At 39.5% G+C, this 23,272-nt stretch overlaps 1 protein-coding gene across 3 annotated transcripts; it reads left to right on the forward strand.

Moving 5' to 3' along the window:
- The first annotated feature begins 633 nt into the window (after positions 1 to 633).
- LOC115745150 (RHOMBOID-like protein 12, mitochondrial) lies at positions 634 to 5,105 on the forward strand. 3 transcript variants are annotated; one of them, XM_048279895.1, is made up of 9 exons: positions 634 to 663; positions 694 to 1,087; positions 2,156 to 2,276; positions 2,391 to 2,510; positions 2,917 to 3,027; positions 3,112 to 3,156; positions 3,581 to 3,685; positions 3,775 to 3,816; positions 4,541 to 5,105. In XM_048279895.1, exons 2-9 carry the CDS (start codon positions 729 to 731, stop codon positions 4,628 to 4,630), a joined length of 993 nt encoding a protein of 330 aa, XP_048135852.1. In that variant the 5' UTR covers positions 634 to 663; positions 694 to 728; the 3' UTR covers positions 4,631 to 5,105. The 3 variants fall into 3 exon arrangements, with proteins under 3 accessions (XP_048135852.1, XP_048135853.1, XP_048135851.1); XM_048279896.1 differs by having other exon boundaries at positions 655 to 1,087; positions 2,391 to 2,483; XM_048279894.1 differs by having other exon boundaries at positions 656 to 1,087.
- The last annotated feature ends 18,167 nt before the right edge of the window (positions 5,106 to 23,272 follow it).

Consider the following 23,272-nt stretch of genomic DNA (forward strand, 5'->3'; position numbering starts at 1 on the left):
TAATTATACCATTAGAAGAAGGCTTTGCAGACTCGACCACAGTCAATTATTTGAAAGTAGTAGCATTTCAACTCATTTTCATCATAGGTTTGGTGTCCAGCCCATTGACTGTACTTAACTATTGGGACCTCATGTTTTTGCAGCCCAATTTGTGATTCTGTTTTCTAATGATAGATAAGAAATTTAAAGGATTTCACGGCGGGTTTGTTTAGCAAAAGATAAATGGTTCGAAAAATATTTTTCTAAAAATTGAATTCTTATTTAGGCATAAATTATTGCTGAAAATAAAAATATTTTGAATCGACTAATTATTTCAAGAGCCGTAAGCAATTATTTTAAAGAAAATATTTCTCGAAAAATGAATGATTGAAAAAAAATATTTTAAAGAAAATGAGCTCTTATATCGATTAAAGAAAATGAATGAAAAAAATATTTTTACCGTCTACGAAAATATTTAGATAAAAACTGTTTTCGATAATGAAAATATTTTTATTGATTAAATTTTTTAACGAGATATGCTATTCTTTCGGAAACGCTTACATTCAAGAATCAAGAAGTTGCATTGGACCAAAAAAAAAAAAAAAAGAATCAAGAAGTTGCTTAAACCTCGTACTTCGATCGTGCCCCCAAAAACCTCCGACCGCGGAGAGAAAAACCAAAACTTTTCTGCGTTCTCTGAATTGGGCTCTTGATTTCAAAAGAGACGCACTTTGGATCCCAGGGGAAAGATGCAGAGACTCGTCTCTTTCAAGCTCGCTTCAAGCCTCTCACGAAACCTCTCGGGCACCACCGCCGCCGCCACGTCTTCGTTCCTACGCCATTCCCGCCTCTGCGACTCCTCCACCGTCGCCAGGCCGAGCCGCGCCAAGCTCGGCGTTTCTTTGCCCCGTTCCTCCTTCTCCGACAACGCTCCATGGCGGCTCCGGCCGGGAAACACCCCAGTGTCAGTGTCGGCTTATCCGAGTGCGCTTCTCGCGTCGCCGCTCAAGAGCCTCTTGAATTCCAGAGCTGGGTTTTACAGGGTTCCCTCGCCTTTCAACTCGCGATCAGGATTCAGCGGCAGTTTCGACTCCTACAGACGCGGCTGGTCAGTGGCTCCGAGTGTTCTTTGTTTTGCAATTCTTGGTTTTGGGGATTCTTGATCTTTGTTCGATGGTGAATTGGTAATGGATGCTCTGCATTTTTTTTTTGCTTGTGATTTTGTGGGGCTTCCATTACTGAACCGACCCTTTCTTTTCCTCCCGAGAGTGGATCAATGAAGAGAGATGACTCTGTTTGTCACTGTCTTGCTAGTGAAAATTGCTATGAGCTGTACTCACTTCCTTGCCATGAGCTGAACTCACTTTCAAACTAACTACATTCATTGGATTCTAATTCTCATGAGAGGGGGAATAACGGAAGGGGGAATATCCAGTCTCTTATCTTTGTTTTGTTCTGCTTCTTGACATTGGAATGTCGTCTTTATGTTCCAGAACAAGCCAAAATCGAGAAGAGAGTTATATCTGTCCAAGGACATATTCAATTTGCAACCTTCAATTGGTTATAGATTTACCATTTGCCATTTAAGTTCGGTCTCATATTCTAATTGGATCACGACTGGTCTGTTGCACCATTAGGACTCAAACCATATAAGTGGATTTCTCATCACTCGCATTGGAAATATCAGTGAATCAATTGCTTCTAGTTGGCCTCTTTGTGATCTTACGTGCAGCTTATGGTAGCTCTGGGGCATGCTTAACAATCAGAGAGTGAAGGGTATTGTGCGAGAGAAAGAAAAGGAAGATTGCGGCAAACTCCCAAGTTCTATTTTGTCTTAGCCTAGGTGATAGAGAGAAAGGAAAGGCTACTTGGATACAGTATTTTAGGTGATCGCTTGGTCTGCTGCCACTTATGGATAAGAAATTTAATGGCCACATTAGCAGAATGCTTTTTAAGTGTTTTTATTGCTCTCGTAACAAACTTAACTGAAGGTGAGGGTAATGGCATAAGCTGCTTTCGTGGCCGTACCAATGAGCGTTCTTGGACTTCCCTTGGTTAGGATTTGTGGTTTCAACCATCCAGTGGAAACGTATGGTTATGATTCAAGTTCACTTGATTGTAGACTCATGTAGCTAAAGCATAACTTTCCAAGGTATCTTTGTTTTCCAATCTGCAGGAAATCATGGTTTAGAAGGCTAACAGTTGACAATGTGGTTCTGGGGCTGATAATTGCAAATGTTGCTGTTTTTATGCTATGGCAGATTGCTGATCGTAGTTTTATGATAAAAAACTTCACTGTAAGATCTCTGTCCTAGAATTAAAGGTCTCCAATGAGATGAGACCCGAAGGCACTGATCTAAATTATAAATCTTCATTTCTCAATCTAAGTGAATCTGTGATCTTAATTGCAGATTTCGATAGACAACTTTAAGAGCGGTCGTCTGCACGTGCTGATAACTTCGGCTTTCAGCCATATGACTATGGAGCATTTAATCTCTAACATGATCGGTCTTTACTTTTTCGGGCACAATGTATGACTTAACACCTTTCATCTTCTTATTTCCTTTCAGATAAGATGCCTTTTTCTCTTAAAAGTTTTATATTTTTCTGACAATTTAAGGATTGTGTTAATTTGGATTTGGAGAACTGTTCATATTCATTTTGAAGCTTTAACAATACAAAGGCTGTAACTTTTATGCAATTTTCATTGAAGGATGGCAAGTTTTCTGGAGGGAGGGAGAGAGGCGGATAGAAATTTCTTTCTCTTCTGTTTATGTTTATGATGGGGACTTTTTTCTGAAACTTGTTAGGTAGAATTGTGCCGTTTGTGATCTCGTGCCTCAGCATATTGTTTGATTTTCCAATTTGATGCATAATATCCTGTGCCTTTACTTTTCTCTGATTAATTATGTACCTTTCAAATGGTTGTATGGTTAGATTGGGAGAAATTTCGGACCAGAATTCTTGTTAAAGTTGTATCTGGCTGGGGCTCTTGGTGGTTCATTATTCTATTTGGTGCACCATGCTTTCATGCATTCACAAGCGAAGGTAAACTGGATATATGGAAATATGTGCAGAATTATGTTGTGGGCTTGTAGTTAATGCAAATATTGATTACCTCAAACTTTGCAGGGTCAAGGAATGTTCAGCATAGACCCTTCAAGAATGCCAGGATTGGTATGTGTAAATGGAGCAACTACTATAGAGATGGACAGTAATTTATGTAAATCCAGTAGTCACGTCCCGTTCACTTTATGTTTATTCCAAGTCTTTGAATGTGAGTTTGTCGACAATCTGAAGTGGTCTAGCAAAGTTGTGCTTTACTCTGAGATAGGTGATTGCAGTTTCCAGTCCCAAAACATGGCATAGCGCTTCTTACATTTCCATACATCATGTCGAGGTGCATTATCTATAATCCGAAACAATGCTCGTAGACATGATCAGAAGTAAATCATACTTCTTGGTGCTGCAAGTGTGTGATATTATTTTCCGGAAGATCCTGGGCTCAGTTAGTAGAATAGCTTCGAAACCTGCAACTTTCCTTTAATTCGACTGGCATGTTGAATGCTTGAGTTTTATCTGACTTGTGATATCCTTTTAGGGGGCTAGCGGAGCTGTCAATGCTATCATGCTCCTTAATATATTTCTCTTTCCAAAAGCCACACTCTACTTGGACTTTATCATTCCAGTTCCTGCCATCTTACTGGTAATTCTTTCGCGGTTTTGATTAGAATGTTGTTTATTTAGGGGGTTAGTTTCGAGATCCCTCTGAATCAAATTTTAATTACTTGTTAGGGAACTTTCCTGGTCAGCAAAGATGTGTTGAGGATAATCAAGGTATGCATCGACTCTTTTTTTTTTTTCCGTACTTTCTATAGGATCAGCTAATTTTTTCATCTTAATTATCTGTCTCTTTCTATGATATTCAACATTTTGGTCAGTTAATCCCTCGATTGGATCTAGACAAACGATTGATATGTTGTAGTGTTGTGAAGATTGATGTGTAGTGATAGGTTAACTAGTGTAAAGCATGATTCTATCAATATTATAAAGAAGTATCTCCTGCAACGATGATATCAAGGGTGGTGATTTCTTTTTATTACTCAATAATTGTGAACATAAGATATGTGAGTCAATGTGATCGACATTGACTCACATTATCAATGAAGCGGTATCACTGATAGACATTCCCCTAATTTAGAACTCAGAATAGTTTGTAGAGAGATGCCCTTGGCGATGGTCGGCAATTAGTAGTCTTGCTAGTATAGCGGCATGAGGATACTAATTCTGAATTTAGAATAGCTTTCAACTTGTGGATCGTCCTTTCAAATAATAAAGATCACAAATTATGGCTTTGTAACTTATCAAGTTACCAACAAAGTGCTGGCTTTTTTGTCAAAGAAAAAGAGAGGCCGCCATGTTAGTGCACGAGCGTAGGAAACTGTCCTCTGCCATCTGAGAAAATTTTCTGAATCTGTCATGTACAAAGTGCTTGTAAACTTGTAAATTGTTTCGGACCAACAAGTCTGGAGTTAAAATCCTATATTTTTGGTTGGTTCAGGGAGACAGTGAGATATCGGGATCGGCTCACTTGGGAGGAGCTGCGGTTGCAGCTATCAACTGGGCCCGACTAAGGAAAGGGCGATTTTAAATCTTCGGCTTCTCATGTTGGTTTTGGCACGGATAACTGATTTTTTATTTTTTCCGTTCCGCTTCTTCATTTTTTTGATGGAGGTGTCAAGGTCATTGCCTCCAAGGTGTCGCTGAAAACTTATATAGCAGCCGGCAGAAACTGCTCTGGAGATTTGTTAAATTCTGAAAGAGATGACATCACAATTGACGACGAGCTCTCTGTGCTCCATGACTAATATGGTGGGAACATTATTGACGTACACAATTAGACAATCTTTGCACAATAGCTCTTCTTAGACGTCGCTGGTAGATGTTTGCTGCATGCATTGCTCGAAATATTTGTGGAGATCGTTGGTTGATTCTGCACTGGGAAGTATCAGCCTGATAGTCATTGTTGCTCGCTCTGTTAGCAGAGCACTTTGATGGGGAAGCATTTGTCAAGATGACCAATAGTACAGGCTGTGTAGGGATATGCAAAGAATATTTATTTGAATCATTAAGTAGTGAGCTCTCCGGCAACTGTCGTATTCCTTGGAAGTTCTTCACAAAGCATAGCAAGTTATTTACATGGGTCTGTTTACTAGAAACATATGACCATTCTCAGAAAAGCTATATTTACCTGCGCGCGAGCCCGAGGGATCTCATCATCTGGACCGCATGGGGTCTACGGGAAGTGAAAGGGACGCGAAACGACGCATGGGCAATATGTGACCTGGTAAATTCTCAGCAGAAAACGAAATCGTTGGCTTAAACTTAAACAGATTTAACGTCACAAACTAGCTACTCTGCATGTGGATGATATATGACCTGCAATAAATTACCTTAAGAAATGCAACATCAACATGTCGAACCCATCTGATTTTATTTATATTGGATGAACCCATGACGTAAGCAGTAACGTCAACAAAGAGCAGTTTAGATTCTCACGACACGAAACGATATGACTGACATGTCAAGACAAGTTCACATACTCAGACACAACACAAGACAAACCAGCTTTTATTTAGACTCTTTAACAGTCAGTAATGAAGTCTACTTCATGACAAACAAGGTTGGCAAGGATTTGATCCACCACCGGTCGCCCAATTTCAGTTGTTCCCATGTCCTGGCTAGTTATCCTAGACATGGATAATCCTGCGCTCGAGCTGCATATGAGAATTCGCCAAGTACAAGGTATACATGTCATAGTTTACGCTGAAACAACTTGGATTAAGTCCAGGTACCATCTTTTAGTTTTCTTTGTGCCCCATAACCTCCTAACTTTAAACCTATCCGAGTTGAAGTTGTGGAATATTCAATAATGCTCTCACTAGCAAAAGAGAAAAAGATGGAAGGAATCGAAAAGAACAGCAGATATGAAAAGAACTTTTTTAGACTTCAGCAGCAAAGTTTCTTCACAACTCGTTAGAGAGTACACTACAGTTAATCACCAAGGTCCCCACACTAAACCCCACACTAAAAACTCAAATCAATTTCCAAATTTTTTATGTGAACAGGGGAAGTCCATTCTAGGATTTAAATACGTGTGAACTGAGAGAATAGACCTGAAATGCTTCATATTCTTAATGTCTTTCAATGGTTTCGATTCAATCCTGTCGGACTCTGTACGAGCAATCACTTAACATTATGACGTGGTTATGGTGGTTAATATCTTCTCCGCAAACACATTGTTGACATCTAAGAGTTAATTTCACCTCTAGTGTTTTGTCAAGAAAATTTGCTTTATGTTACCTCAACAATGGTGCCCAAGCGCGGACGCAGAAGCTGGTACTCCTGTTGCAAGGGCAATATGCTTCATCCACCTTGATTTCTTATGTACATTACCACAGCAAAAGACCTTGCGTTTAGTAATTCCTATCAGTATGTTCAGGAGAAAAATCTTGATTTTGAAACATCAATTTCTTATGTACATTACCACAGCAAAACACCTTGCGTTTAGTTAAAAGCCGTTAATCATTCGTATTCTCTGCTATAGACCAGATTCAAGTAATCAAATTCCTTTTTTTTTTTTTTTGTTCAAGAAACACCACAGTTAGCCTATATAGGTTGCAGCAGCAACGGATCTTACATACAAAAGCCATCAACATGCCCTTATACACTACATAACAGGTGAAAGAACAATTGTAAGTTTGATGCATGGCCACATGAACCGGAAGGCAGTCTTACCTCGTTGCAATTCCTTTGATCTTTATACAGTGCTCAAACATAAATTCATAGTCTACATCTGGCAGTCCCCTTTTACAAATCCTTGAACAAACAAGATGAGTAAAATTGAGCGCAAGAGAACAAGTGAGACACTGCATTGAAGTATGTAGCAGAGGAATACAAACTAGGAGCCAGCTCTGTCAGGGTTGCTTCCATGTGGTTGCAGAACATTAGGACCAACTCTAGGAAATACTGCGCCAAATTTCTGTTCAACAGGCCCAAGGAAAAGATCAAAGCAGGTATTTAACATGCATTAGAGGGATTATGCTATCATTTACCACCCTATTCACAATAACAATTGGTAAAATCCTTCACCTAACAAGTCCATCTAACCATGTTTCACCAAAAGCCAAAAGCTTGTTTCAAAGAAGGCCTCCTTTTGGCTGGAATTGGAGCTAGTAAAACAATATCAAACCTCACCAGACTAAAAAAGTTCTGCCTTCGTCCTACAAATTTATGCAAATCGAGGAAAGGGTGATTCCATTCAATCTTGAGCTAATAAACAATTCAGGACGCAAAGGAAAGGTTAATAAGTGGATACATGTTCCTCCAGGGTGCAGATGAGTGCAAAAAGCTCATGCACAAAAGCAGCCGTTGCTCAGACAAAGAGAACCTGAGAAGTCTCACAAACAATCAAAATAAACGAAATGGTGTAGAGAAAGCATCTGTATGAGGGGTAGGGGTGTGCATGGTCCGGGCCGGTCCGGTCCCGGCATGGAACCGGGGACCGGACCGTAGTCCCGGCATGGAACCGGGGACCGGACCGTAGTCCCGGTCCCCATATTTTCGGGACCAAGGACCGGACCGGGACCGGCGGTCCTGGTCCGGGCCGGTCCCGGTCCGGTCTCGGTCCCGCCCGATGAGAACCGCTAACTATTGAAAATCTAGTCAACTTAATAAACTATGCCATGGTAAAAATATAGTGACTCGCTATGACTTTTATGATCGACGAACTTGACCAAAATGTTCGAATTTAATACCAAATCTAGCCATTACATGATAAAAACATCACCAACCGCACTCAAAAAAGCTTGCAGAGAGAAAAGATGAGCAAAAACAAGATGAAAAATAAGACTAAAAAGAGAGTTTTGAGGAGGAGAGTGCGACCGTGCAAGGTTGGGAAAAAATGGGTAGTGGACTTTTATTATTCTATTTTGTTTTCAATTTTTTTTTTGCAATTGTATATATTTATATATAAACAATTATATATTATTGGCGGTTCGGTCCAGTCCCAATACAAGAAACCCGAGGACCGGACCGCCCGGCCACCGGTCCCATTTATTGGGACCGGGGACCGGACCATCCACCTCAAGGACCGGACCAACCCGGCCGGTCCCGGGCCGGTCCCGGGCCGGTCCGGTCCAGTTTGCACACCCCTAATGAGCGGTGTATGGACTGAGTGAGTGAACCCAAGAAAGGTTTATCTAGAAGGTTGCATTGAAGCTGAAAATGAGAAAAGCGACAGAAGAGGAGTAATCGAGAAAATGCTATGCTTTCCGGGAGTGTGTTGAACTGAAGGTAACGCCTCTGTTTTCTCTGTTTTTAAGCTGGAAATAAGGAAACGCATTGGGTGGTTATAGTTTCTGATAGTGACATGTAAGATCAAAGAGAAACGCACGACGTACCCTAGAGTCCATACGATGCGAGCATCGTGTAATTGACTCATTACTCCATGTTAGTGTTGCCAATAGACAAACAAAATTTCTCTCCATGCCCCATTTGGTGTCAAACAAAATCATCCAATGTTTCCTTCTCATAACCAGCTTGGAAACAAAGAAGAGAGGCGTTACCATCAATCCAACAAACTCCCAGAAAGCATGGCATGGCCTTCTTCTCGATTACTCTTCTTTTGTCCCTTCTCTCATTTTTGGCTTCATTCTCATTTATGAACCACCCTTTGCCAGTGCAACCGTTTGTAAACCCTTCTTGGGTTCACTCACGCAATCTATACACCACTCATACAGATGCGCTCTCCATATAATTTCTCTTCTATTCATGTGTGTAGAACTTTTCAAGTAATTAAAATGTCCATGAAGCAGAACCCAAGTGTCCATTTATCCACCTTTCTTTGAAATTTCTTAATTTGAATGGAAAAAAAGGCAGAACTCTTTTAGTCTGGTGAGGTTTGATATGATTTTACAAGCTCCAGTTTAAGACAAAGGTGGCCTTCTTTGAAACAAGCTTTTGGTTTTTAGTGAAACATGGACAGATGGACTTTTTAGGGTAGGATTACCAATTTTCACTGTTGCAGTAGTGTGGTGAAATGTTATTATAATCCATATGACTTTGTTAAGTACCAGCTCCACCTTTCTTCTCGTCTATATTATTCTCTCTCCAGCTCTAATTCAAATCTGCTTGTTCCCAAGTCAATTTTCATGTACCAAGGTGGCAGGTGCTGATTTTGTTCTTCAACTGTACCAGAATTTTACCTTCATATAGCCTCTCCCATGATTATGTTCTTTAACACATATGTTAGCGATGTACCTTGTCCCACGTTGCTCAAACAAAAAAATTTTAAGAAAAAAGGAAAATTCAAGGCCTGTAAGTAGAGAAGAAAGGGGAGAAAAAGCAGTTCCTTGTCCTTTTTGGTAAGAATGTGAACATTATCCTCCAAATTAAGATTGTAACGTACTTTCACAATTTCCTTTCTTATTATGAAAATGACAAACTGCAGTGTTCATACAAGCATTGATCAAATGGTGAAGATGATATAAATTGATTCCAAATATGAAATTTTGCTTATATTAAACTTGGAGTTCTCTGATGCTTTCTTTCTGTTAAGTATAAAAGAGAATTTTTTGGGGTTAACTGGTCAAGTACATCAGGAATGTAAAAGAAACAGATCAAAACAGATTTGGGATAAAAGTCCAAGATAACATTGGAATTGCAAGGTTGACCGACTTTGTCCGGGTCAGAGCCATCAGAAGGATGTGTTACATTCAAAACAGCAACTGGACTAGCAAGGTCTGCATAGTGCTCCAGCGAAGAGGCTTCTTTTCCATGCACATCATCAGCTTCCCCATCATCAACTGAGTCCTGCTGCATAATTCTACAAGCCTTTGACTCACTATTATAATCATCATCTGGCATACCGGTACTTGAATCTCCATAAGTTCTTTCCCTGCTACAAGAATAGACAAGCAGAACTGAACCAATGTTAAGAAAAATCGACCGGCTGAATGGGAAGAACAAGAGACTCACCTCCTGGAGCTGGAAAAAGGTATAGGGACAGTGCTAGGACAGTTTCCATGGCGTATCAATCACCAAAATTCTCCGTCGCTCTCGCCTGAAAATATTGATTTGCCTCGGGCGGCTTCTGATGGTGTGAATTGATAACTATGAGAACCTGAAATAGAGTCCATAGCTACTTATGATTTAGCACATACAAGCAAGTAAAAAAAAAACGTTAACAGGGCCATAATTCTATGATTTTGACAAAGTTGCCGGGGGAAACTAACATTCTGCGGGCTCTAATGCAGGTGCTCATAGCCATCAATTCGCACAATCAGAAGCTCTCCAAGATAGAAAGATCTTTCAAGCGAGAGTGACGGAGAATTTTTGGTGATCATGCAAGGTATACAAAATAACCATATCACGACCATAACCTCGCGATTCCTAGACAAGTGACAACTCCAGTGGGACATCCATAGCTATATAATAGCAAGACTTCTGCTTCATGGACATTTTAATGACTTGACAGATTCTCTAGACAATTTTGAAGAAAATTTCCTGATTTTGTATTGAATACGGTGATTCGGTATTGAATATGTTGATTTTGTCAGTTTGTAAAGTAAAGATTTACATGGAAAGAAACCTACAATGAGATTGAATCCATTACTTAAAGAAGATACATAGATTTGACCCAGAAAAGTAAATACGTAGCGAATACGTAGACTTAACCTAGATTGTGGTACCCTCAGGGCGAGCCTTAGTGCAGCAGGAAACGGTTACTCCACTGTGATCTAAGGTCACGGGTTCGATTCACGAAACTATCCTCTCTAGAAACTAGGGGTATGGCAGCATACATGAACCCCTTCCTAGAAAGCATTTTTTCTCAATGAAAACAAAACACAAGATGAATTTTTCATGTTCTATCGTAAGTAAAGTCCTTGTTTTGGAAGAATAAAAAACTTGAACAACAAAAAATTCACGGTTCATATTGTTACCAGGATGGACATGCCCCTTCTGAACCGCGACATTGGTATGATCTTTCTAATTTGGGCACTCGTACTATCCAGGTCGCCAGAATTGGCAATCCAATCAACCCCAGCTCGATTAAGAGGTATTACATTTTTCCTTTAAGAACGTACTACAATCCAAATCGCAGATCAACTGAGCCATTGCTTCTAATCAGCTCCTTAAGAAAACAAGGCTTTTGGGAATGACTAGAGCGTAGTTTGTCCTGTTTACACAGATCAGATCCCTATAGATAGTTTGAAGACTCTGTCAGGTGTCAAATGCATATGGGACAACTTGATGAATGTACGGACGAAATTGGTTTGCGCATGGGATATGTCAAGAGGTTCAAACAATCAAAAGTAACTGCGCAAGAACCTGTTTCAAACTGATTTTGCCAAATCACCTATTTCATCTTGCCTGATGTCCTCTCATCTGCCATCAGAAATATAACAATGAGCTTGCAAGCATATGTTAGATCATATTCAGAAGCCCAAATAGAACAAATCCACCGAAAGATAGAGCTCAACTCAGAAGCAACATCATGTATTTCATCGAGGGCACCTCTTAGTATCAGGATTCCCAATTAATCTTGACAGTCAAAACTGTTTGCATATGCCACGAGTAGGCATTACAAAAAGAGCGTCACTAAACTCGCTACTCATGGGTATACACATGCATGATTTTGGTCCCCCCGACTCCACGATACGTGAAAAGATAGATGAAGTCATGCAAGAAAGGATATCAAGCAACTGAAACAGACTGCTGCTGTTATCTGGATGACAAGCAGGTACATCATTGTCCATATCCCAGACTTTTCGCAAATTTTAAAGATTAACCAAATACAAGAGGAACTCCTTGCCACGAGATCATGGCAAATGGAAAAGTTATTTTAACAAGTGTGACGTATTCAAGAATAAATACATCTGGGCCAGAATGATTTGTATAATGTAGACGATGCATTATATATAAGATATTTTATACACAATGTCACGGCCATTGTTCAGATATTATGTATACACTTGTACATAGATGTTTTTGCTGAAAAAAAATCCATGACCTATGAGTAATTTATGGCTAGAAACTATTAGTTCACAAGCATAGGTGTGAGATTCATGCTTTGATTGCTATGGAAACTTGAAGCTGGATAAGGGCAACATGTCATTATCAGCCCCACATATCGTTCTTGTTTTATGGGATCACGTCAGTCCTTGGTTGATGGACATACACTCTTTTGGAACTTCCGCATTCAGATTTGGAGCTTCATCCATCTGATCATCTTTGGCATTTGTAGAAGCCTGCAGAGAGGATTCTTGATTTGCAGGTTCCCGAGGAGGAAGACAAATATCAAAATATGATGGCAGATAATCCCATAACGAACACGATGCATAATGCAAATCAGAGCACAGAAAATAACCACATGATCAATATCACGATGTAATGACTATGAACACCCAAAAAAAGCTCAAAAGCACATAAATACTTTCTGCATAAAATAGCCAAATCCTGTTCAGTAGACCAATTTTTTGTTCTGTTGCTTTTCTTTGAATTCTTTCATCTCTTCCATCAACAATATCACATCCAGGAGGTCTAGGATATTCCATTTGGGGGTCAGCCCCCTGCTACTGCGTCTGAATTTTGGCCCAACTTGCTATCGGCATCACAATCTGCTCAATAACCACCCCTTCAAGTAGAGAAGAATAGGGAATGCTTCTTTGCTTGCCCTTTTCAGTAAGAATTTGAACATTATCTTTCAAACTGAAGATTGTAACGGACTTTCACACGTTCCTTTTCTTTAAACGTAAAATTTCTGGTACCAAATTTAATATAAAGAAGGACCAGGACGAACAGAGAATGGGAAACATACGAATTGCCAAAAGGGAGTAAATTAGCTGACGTCAAGACTCAAAACCGGAAATAAAAGTCGAAACACCACGGCAGGATACCTATGCTTCTCCAGCTAGGCAACTTGGGGCATCAGACGACGAACTAAAATAATCTCAAGAACATGACTCCAATCATGTCAACCTCCGCATGGATATATGATTCATAAACATCATACAGGCATTCATTACATGGTGAAGATGATATAGATTGATTCCACATCTGCAATTTTGCTTTCAACATGCAGTTCCCTTTCCCTTTTTTTAACTGGTCAAGTACATCAGGAGTGTAAAAGAACATATCAAAACTAAAAGGACCAATAAGAGCTCCTCAAAAGCTAAGAAAGATCAGCAATCATTGCACAAACGTTTAAAAGCTTCTAAAACAAAGAAAGTAAGAAGGCTCCAAATCTTCAATAATCTTTTCCATGAATTTCCAGCCTCTTAAAAGTTAGATTTGTGATAAAAGTTCAGGAGAACGTTGATACTGCCTGGCTGACTGACCTTCTCCAGGTTAGAGCCATCAAAAGGTTGTGAGACATCCGAAACAGGAACTGGACCAGCAGGTTCTCCATGGGGCTCCTGGGAAGAGGCTTCTTTTCCATGCATATCATCAGCTTGCCCATCAGCAACTGAGTCTGGCTGGATACTTCTAGAAGCCTTTGACTTGTAGTTGTAATCAACTTTTGGCATACCAGTACTTGAATCCCCATAAGTTCTTTTCCTGCTACAAGAATAGAGAATACGAACTGGACCAACATTTGCTAAGTAAAATCGATCAGCTAAATGGGAAAAACAAAATACTCACCTGCTGGAGCTCGAGAAAGGTACAGGGAGAGTGCAAGGCTCATTGGAAAATATAATTCGACGGAGAAGTTTCCCATCTATGACAGTTTCAATGGGTATTGATTTCCACACTTCTCCATCACTCTCGCCCAAAATATTGATTTGCCTTGGACCACTTCTGATTGTGTGAACGGATAATTATGAGAAGCTGCAATAGAGTCCATAGCTACTTATAATTTGGCTCATACAAACAATTCAAAAAAACTGTATCACGACCATAATGCCATGATTTCTAGATAAGTGAAAACACCAGTGGGAGATCTATAGCAAGGGAAAACATGTAAAACAAGCACTTGGCTTCTGCTTCGTGGAATTTTAATTACTTGACAAAATCTATGGCCGCATTGATATCTCTCTGGACAATTTTGAAGAAAATTTCCTGATTTTTTATTCAATATGGAGATTTTGTCAGTTCATAAAATAAAGATTTACATGGAAAGAAACCTACGAGGAGATCGAATCCATTTACTTAAACTGAATACATACATCTGACCACAAAAGTAAATACATACGTAGACGTCACCTAGATCGTGCTACCCTAAAGGTGACCCTTAGTGCACCGGTAAAAGGTTACTCCATTGTGACCTATGGTGACGGGTTCGAGTCACGAAAATAGCCTCTCTAGAAACTAAGGGTATGGCAGCAATCATGAACAGCGATATTGGTATGATCTTTCTAATTTAGGTACTCTTTCGATCCAGGTTACCAGAATTCTTAATCCAATGAACCCCACCTCAAACTCATTCAATTAGGAGATATTAAATGACCAAGGTATAAAGCATGCGTAACTATAGCAGTCTGTTACCTTCCCCCAACTACTTCTTTAAAATGTGCGACAACCCAAATCGAAGATCAACTAACCCTAGTACTTAAATATGGTTTTCTTGACAGGCGACGTACCTCATCCTTGTTACCATACCGTGTCTAATAGTGAACCACGATCTAGGTAAAATCTTCATATCTAAAGAAACCTAACATCTTAGTAAAATCCTAACATGTGGTAGAATTATCTGCTCAAGCTAGTGATTATGCTTTCAAAACTCCTTATTCTATTTCCATATTCAAAGTTTCATACTGGCAACCTAAATTTATGCTCACATTAGCAACATATGTCACGCTTATAACTAGGATGGAAAAACAAATTTTAGAATTCAATGACTCCGAACTTTGGTTCAAATATTGACCTAACAATGAGGTTCCTACAATATAAGTTCTTATTACATTACCTTGATGACAAATAGCACGTTTAAATTCATGAATAAGGCTAGAAAAACTAAAGAAATGCGTGCAACCTTGTCGGAATTCCTTAAGAAAAAGCACTTATTGCTCAAAAGGAGGGCATTTTGTCCATCCCCTCACAAACTCTCTCTCTCTCTCTCTCATATATTTGGAATAAGATGTTACCAATTAATCCTTACCAAGCAAAGCATGGTTGCAAAAGGGCATGCTGTAGATTATCCTAGCAAAGCATTTGTTTCTATTACAGAGCAATGTTCTAACTCTAATTGTTCAAAGACAAATTGATGCAGAATCCCATCATTGAGAAGTTTGAAAGAGGCTCGTGGGATGGAAAAGCCTTGTCTTTCCAAGGAAGGAAAAACCACACTTATCAAGAGCACTTGAGCTTGCTAGTTTACTTCCTCTCTCTTTCCTATCCTAGCATCTGTGGTGAAAAGATCGGAGGTTATTCAGAGGAAGTTCTTGTGGGGCAGTTCAGAAGAAAGACACAAAAGGTCGTTCAACAGTATGATCTTGGTCCTGTTGTAACAATGCTTTGTCTGCAAATGTCTCTGGGGACATTTAAATGGCAAGAACCACATCTGGAGACAACTCAGACAAGTCATTACAGAAAAATACACACAAAGCTAAGAGCAACAAAGAAACGATTGTTCAAAGTATGGGAGGCTTCTACATGGGGTGGGATTCTGGAAATGGAAAAGCAACGCTAGGATTCTTCCATGAAAAATGTTCTATTCATTCCTTAGTGGGGGTTCTATTCTATTTTGGCATTGTAATTGGTGCTCATCAACCCCTTTAAAGACTCAGTTTCATACCTTTAAAAGAAAGACAAGCGACATAGAAGCGATTTTTCAATCTTGGATGAGCTGAGTAAATGGTAAGATCATTTGGGATGTTGAATTGTTTGGAAACGTTAATAATAGGGAGTTGTAGGAAGTGTCTGATTTCTTTCCATGTCATAATGGATGCAAAGGTGAACCTTAAGGGTTGATTCTGTGAAATGGTCATTTACGAAAAATAAGGTGTTCACCATGTATCTTATCATCGGTGCATGAAAAACGATAAGGAAGTAAAGGATGATTCCTTCGGAGATTGATATGGATATAATCTATTTATTTATGTTTTCGTTCAGGAAGTGCCTTGGGGAAGAATCTGACTTTGGATAACATGCGAAAACGAGTGTCGGATATTAGCTAATAGGTGCTGTTGTCTCTGCAAAGAGGCAGCGAAATCTGTGGACAAGTTATCGATATACTTTGCTTGGTCTAGTATGCTTTGGAGTTTGGTTAGGTCGGCTGAAGGCATTCAGCGGGTAAGTGCAGAGATTGTGCAAGAAGAGCTAAGAGCTTGGTACGGTTTGCGCAATAACAAAGAGAACAAAAGAATTAACTCTATCCCTGTGGCTATTTTTTGGCTGATCCGGAGGGAAAAAACAGGGGATTCTTCAATGAAACAGAGCCATCTTGTAAAAGTTAGGAAGTCTTGGCTTTTCGCTTTCGACCTTTATTATACGCGGAGATTGAATCTTGATGTAAGTTGCTATTCCAAAATAAGCATAAGACATAAGGGGAATAAAGGGATAAGTGGGAATAAAATGCACGGGTTGAACAGATTTACAACACCCCCACCACAACCACAACCAAAACAGTGACCGACCTCATAATCATCTGCAGGATGGAATAATGGGATCGACGAGCCAGGATAACAAAGGAAAAGATTACAGAACTGGAGACAACAGATATCATGAAAGATAGTTTGAAGTCTACATAAGCAAATGTAGAATCGGATTACATAGTTGTATCTCCACAGCCATTCTTTCTCCCACCAACAACCCTCATTCAAGAACATGGAAGTAAACATATATCAAGTCCTGACCTGGCTGACCACAGATCGAGAGCGGCATGGGTTGATATGAGCTTGTGGATACACCACCTTGCACCAAAGCTTTATCATGTCCTAGAGTCAAATTTTGTCCTTGGCACTTCAGCTTCAGTTTCTTGCTCAAGGGTAGCTTCTCTAGCCTTCGCTTGTGTTCCAATAAGGCTAAGTAAACAGTCAACCTGTATCAGCAATATGGACATCGGAAGAATGGTAATCACGTCCATCTTCACCACCAATCACAATTATTTTGTTCTTCCAGGTTGAGCAGCTATGACTCTCACGTGGTGAAGGTGGGATACCAGTTGTCATGACGAGCAGTAGTAACTGAAGAGCATGCTAGAGGTTTGGTATTTTGAGAAGTTGGAGAACACGACATTCATGGAAAATAACGTCTTTAACCCACCACTCACATGCCCAGATGGAAACATTCACACATAGATTGCAATGGGGACTCGAGGCGAAGAAGAAATTTTGACTTTAAACAAGAATGTACCTGTGTTTAATATGAAGAGATCATTGTAATATACTTCACCGTCATCATTAGGAGATTTTCCATACCCACCGAATATGAACAGCCTTTTACCCACAAGTGCTGCACTATGACCTTCCCTTGCCTCCGGTTCCTTCCCCCTTATAATTGGTGATATCCTTGTATGAGAAGCTACAAAAAAGATTCACGTATTACATTAAAAAGAACCTGACAACTGCTATTGCGAGTTTAATGAAAAGACACGCAGATTATCAGTCGACAAGACTATATGGCTACACCAGGGGGGGAAAAGAAGACGGTAAATGTAACTCACGAGTGTCTAGCATATGCAAATCCCTGAGAAGGTATCCGTCCCATCAAACAAAAACAAATTGTCACCAACATTAGTACAGCTATGGCTGTCCCTTGGAGCAGGTGGCGTGCCTTCTATTGTGGGTTGGCTCCATGTTTGCTCCCCTGTGAGTCAGACAAAACTATGGATCGTCTCTCGTACAACTTCCACATGCCACAGAAGTTGGAAGGCAACAGAAGTTGGAAGTTCACCAAAATCCAATGGAACATGAGATCACAAATTACATTAAAAAAACAGAAGGCAACAGAAGTTGAAAGTTCACCAAAATCCATCCCTCAAGAAATTCCAGCAGTAAATATACACATCAGCAGAATGCAAATAGGAAGAAAGTCAAAATATCAGTCATAGCAGTGCCATATAACAATCACTGGACATAGAAAACAACATGAAAAATTCTCTTCCGCAAACCACGGCAGAAGAGCCAAGCCATTGATTATAATAAAATCCAACAAGCAAAGTTGCACCAAAAACACCAGCAGCTCCAAATCAGGCAGGAAAACGAAAAAAGAAAAGAAAAGAACCAATCTTTCTCTCAGCACCAAGCAAAGAATATCAATCTAAATTGATCACATTCTCTTAAAAAATGCAGCTTTGAAGTAAAACCGGAATCTCCAGAAGATAAACTCGAAGACCCACCAGTGTCAAAGACGTGAACTTGGTTGGTCTGGCAGTTGTCTTTGCCATAGCCACCGAACACGTAGAGAAACCTCCCTCCTTTGATCGCGTTGCAAGAGTGGCCCCACCTTTTTCCTGTGCCACCCGTCTCTTCTCTGCTCTGCTCTGGTCCCTGGGCTTGCGGCAACAGGACTCTCTCCCACCTCATTTTTCTTTTCCGGTAAAATCAACCGACGACACATAGGGGCCAAGAAAGCGCGAGAAAGTGAAAGCCTTTCAAGAAAAGAGTAGGATTTCGAAGTTTGCGGGCAAGAAGACTGGGGCTTAAAGGATCCAGATGGTCTCTGTGTGGAGTCATGCAGAGGGCAAGAGCATAAGACCTGAACAAATGTCGACGAAGCAGCAAAAAAACTGTGTCTTTTGTTGAAAGCCGTTTTGAAAGATGGATTTTTGCGAGGGAACGCAAGAGTTTTTCTTTTATTTTTATTTTTTCCTTGCCAAAACGATGTCATGTTATAGTGCTATCAGGAACGATACAATATCAACTGTCGATCCACACACTTTCATCATATGTTTTGCATACAACACTCATTGATTGAGAGATCGTGTGGTCATGGATAACTTACAGTACTTTTAGACTATCAGACTAGCAACTTCCGAAAGAATTTACACAATACCATTTTTGGCCCTTTATAATAAGATCAAGAAGGATGATATTAGGAAAAATTGCCCCATATATAAACTCAGTTCCAGGGCTACCACTGTCAAAGCCAAATCCAGCAAGAAAAATATGCCATTTAATTCAATGCCAAATATATTAAAATGACTGAATTTTTGTGTTCTAAAAGCGAAAATACGGACATAAATTGACTTGAGGATAAAGTAATAAAGAACATGGCATTTTGGCATTGGGATTTAGCTATTGCTCTTTTAACTTGCCTGCTTTAGTAAGCCTAAATTGTTGAAGTACATAAATAGACTTGAAATAGACAAAAAAGAAAATCTTTTGAATGCTATTAGTACTAGAGAATGATTAGAGCAAAAATTGATATCGATTCATGGAACTGAACATTGATACCGCAATAATCGAGACTCAATAATTCCCAATTTTCATCTTTTAAATTTTACTAACAGTTAATTACTGGAAAAGTTTATCTAAAATTTAAAGCTGCAAATATTTAGCTACCAAGACTTCCTTTATGTTTATGCCAAATCTAATAATGTACTTCAACAATTTGTCATGTATACCGGTTTGAAATTTCTGGCCGTTAAAAAATTAGTTTGCAGATAAATTTATCACAAATGTACCATTTTGAGGTTTTCGATGGTTAAAAACTTAGTTTGAGGTAAATTTGTCATAGGTATACTAGTTTGAGGTTCTTTGTGGTATTAACCCAACCTTTTTAGTACCTAATGTAGTCTTTAAACATTTTTTTTGTTTCAATATAATTCCTCAACTTTTGTAGTGCTTCCATTAAGTGTAAAGTCGTCTTTTGTGAATTTTCTAATGTGAATTATCAGTTCAGCGATTATATGAAGATGTTGACGTATTGAGAGAGAGAGAGAGAGAGAGAGAGAGGACGTAGAAGTTACATGTAGGACATCTGGACTAGGCATGGCAAATCCAATATTAAGTTAACGTAATATTATTAATAACTTAGCTTAAGGGGTTAATGTTTTTATTGGTATGACAACATTTATTATATTTTTATAGTTCAATAACTAAATCGAAGAAAAATTTCAGAGACCGCATTGAAGGTTTAAAGTCAGGGACCATCTACATCGTTTTCCCAAATTATAAACCTTTGTAACTTATCAACTTTTATTTGGCATGACTTAATAATATTTTAATTTATACTGATTTTTTGTTCTAATTACTTTTTATTTTTTCTAATTAAGTTACCAATGAGCTTTACCAGCTTTTATAATTACCAACTCTTGTATGAGCGTACCAACCTTACTTAAGTAGCTTACCAACTTTCTGATTGAGTTATCGACTGGATTTAACTTAACGATTCTTATTTGATGCATTTATAAATGTCTATTTTTTCGATCTTACGTTTATTAACTTTTGTAACAACTTACCAATCTTTATTTTGTAGTTTATTGACGTTTTAAAGTTGCCAACTCTTACGTAAAAGTAAAAACTTACCCAAGTTGCTCACTAACTTTTTTTCCAATTTAAGTTGGATGGCACTTTTTCCACTCTCATTATGGCTAAAACACTCCTTAGCACATTATTTTGACAATATCGACCTTTGTAGGTCCCACCTTTTCTAAGCATTCTTCATTTGTTTTTCTTCTTTCTCTTTTTTGTGCTACTTCCTTCATATCATTTATTTCTCTATTCTCTCTTTCTAAAACTCCCCTCTCATGCCAATAATAGACAAGTTTTTGACATTCCACATTGGATTCGACCAAAAAAAAAAAAAGACGTATCTCACCTGCACAAAAGAAAGTAGGCGAACACGAAATGGATTGTATGTTCATCTAGTGGAATAGGTGACATATCTCTTGTGTCTACCCAGTGGAACATGTAGCACAATCCATTTCGTGTTCGCCCACCGTAATAGGCGACATGATCTCTCTTATATGTTCACCCAGTGGAATAGGTGACATATTTTTTGTGTCTACCCAGTGGAACAGGTAGCACAATCCATTTCGTGTTTGCCCAGCGGAATAGGCGACATGATCTCTCTTATATGTTCACCCAGTGGAATAGGTGACATATTTTTTGTGTCTATCCAGTGGAATAGGTAGTACAATCCATTTCGTGTTCACCCAGTGAAATAGGCGACACGATCTCTCTCATATGTTCATCTAGTGGAATAGGCACAATCCATTTTGTGTTCGCCCAGCGGAATAGGCGACATAATCTCTCTTATATGTTCACCCAGTGGAATAGGTGACATATTTTTTGTGTCTATCTAGTGGAATAGGTAGTACAATCCATTTCGTGTTCGCCCAGTGGAATAGGCGACACGATCTCTCTCATATGTTCATCTAGTGGAATAGGTGACATATCTCTTGTGTCTACACAGTGGAACAGGTAGCACAATCCATTTCGTGTTCGCCCAGCGGAATAGACGACATGATCTCTCTTATATGTTCACCCAGTGGAATAGGTGACATATTTTTTGTGTCTATCCAGTGGAATAGGTAGTACAATCCATTTAGTGTTCGCTCGGTGGAATAGGCGACACGATCTCTCTCATATGTTCATCGGTGGAATAGGTGACATATTTCTTGTGTCTACCCAGTGGAACAGGTAGCACAATCCATTTCATGTTCGCCCAGCGAAATAGGCGACATGATCTCTCTTATATGTTCACCCAGTGGAAAAGGTGACATATCTCTTTGTGTCTACCCAATGGAATAGGTAGCACAACCAATCTCATGTTCACCCAGTGGAATAGGTGGCATGGTCCTTTTCGTGATTGCCCAGTGGTATAGGCAACACATTTCTCATTTCTTCAAATGATTTTTAAATCATATCATGCCCTGTTTCGCATCCGTCGGAAATTACAGGTAACTGACAGGCAACCATGTACCTTGAGAACCTTACTTCCAGTAGAATAGAAGTTCGAAGATCAAGGGAATTCAAGCATTATAAAGCTTTCCCTCACTTGGGTGCTTTTTGTATGCGATCCGTATGTAAGGCTCTTTTACCGCTCCGCATGAAGTAAGAAGCCTTAGCATGCATTCCTTATTGCTTGCATTTTGCCAATCATGCATTATTGCATTTGAAAATTGGGATTAAAACCCTACCAAAAATTCATCCATCATTTGCATTGTCAAAATTTAGGCTCAATTTTGTCTTTGAGCGAAACCTCTGCGAGCTTCTACTCAAAAAGGGGCATTTGTTGACACCTAAATTTTGGCTATTCTCTTTAGTCATGAATTTTTGCATAAAAATTAGGGACTAACTTTAGTCCCTAGAAAAAAAATATTCAAATCATTTTCATATAGTCTAGTTTAATTTAGCATAGGATCGGTAGCGGACATGCTTAAATGTTCAATTCAGAACCTATTTAATTTTGCTCGAGATTGATGCGGGGAATTGTTGAAAGAAAGCAACCATAGGAAAAAGAACGTTGAAAATCTGGTAAGATGGAGCATATCTTCGATATTCAAAATCAATGAGAATGCGGTTGGAGAAATATCGGCAAAAGATCAATACTCGTGAATGGGCCAACGGTGATGAACGTAGACACGTTAGTGGCAATATGGGCGAAACAGAATAGATTGCATTGAAAGAGCTCAAGTGATCTTTGTCGAAATTCTCGGAAAATCTCCACGAATCAAAACGGCTCCAACAGCTCCGTACTTTCAAAAAAGATACGAAGAGAGATTTGATTTGTTTTGAGGAAGCTCAAGTCGTCTCGGTCTATAAAAGGCATTCACGTTCCTTCTTCGTGGGGGGCTCGAGAACCGCACAGCACAAAGAGAGAAAGGCGAAGGGGCCTCGTCCAGTGTGAATAGAAAAAGGGTGTGATGGTACAAAAGGGAGCAGAAAGGTGAGGGGGGAGTCTTCCTTGAAAAAGTATCACGGTGGCAAAAAAAAAAAAGGGGGTTAGGTGAGGCTTGTCTTAAAAAAAAAAAAGTGAGTTTCGTCTAGCTAGAGAAAGAGAGAAGTGTCGGGGGAGGAGTCGTCCAAGTGAGGTTTAGAGGGAAAGCTGGACGGTAACAGAGGGAGCAGAAAAAGTGAAGCCAAGTTCAGAGAGTTTTTGACCTTAGAGGAAAAAGAAAAGAAAGCCCGAGAGGAGTCAGCCAATTGTTTTCTCCATAAACACCTCTATGGCTTCAACGGGATATGCATTCAACGCCAAAAAGGATCCATGCTGATAAAACCACGAAGCCTCTCGATTTCGCCCCGCACCGTCGCTACTTCTCTTACCCGGGCTTGTTCGAGTCAACAACCTAGCAGATCATTCATTGCGACCATCCAAGCGCCGAGCTCCCTATCCGAACCGG

This window comes from Rhodamnia argentea, chromosome 6, assembly GCF_020921035.1.
Source record: "Rhodamnia argentea isolate NSW1041297 chromosome 6, ASM2092103v1, whole genome shotgun sequence".
Classification (NCBI taxonomy): domain Eukaryota; kingdom Viridiplantae; phylum Streptophyta; class Magnoliopsida; order Myrtales; family Myrtaceae; genus Rhodamnia; species Rhodamnia argentea.

What these genes read in the sequence shown, in the direction of transcription:
- LOC115745150 (XM_048279895.1), top strand. Translation starts at nt 729, where the DNA reads ATGCAGAGACTCGTCTCTTTCAAGCTCGCTTCAAGCCTCTCACGAAAC. An exon ending in TCATGCATTCACAAGCGAAG is followed by an intron (nt 3,028 to 3,111) that starts GTAAACTGGATA and finishes CAAACTTTGCAG; the next exon opens with GGTCAAGGAATGTTCAGCAT. An exon ending in CTTCAAGAATGCCAGGATTG is followed by an intron (nt 3,157 to 3,580) that starts GTATGTGTAAAT and finishes ATATCCTTTTAG; the next exon opens with GGGGCTAGCGGAGCTGTCAA.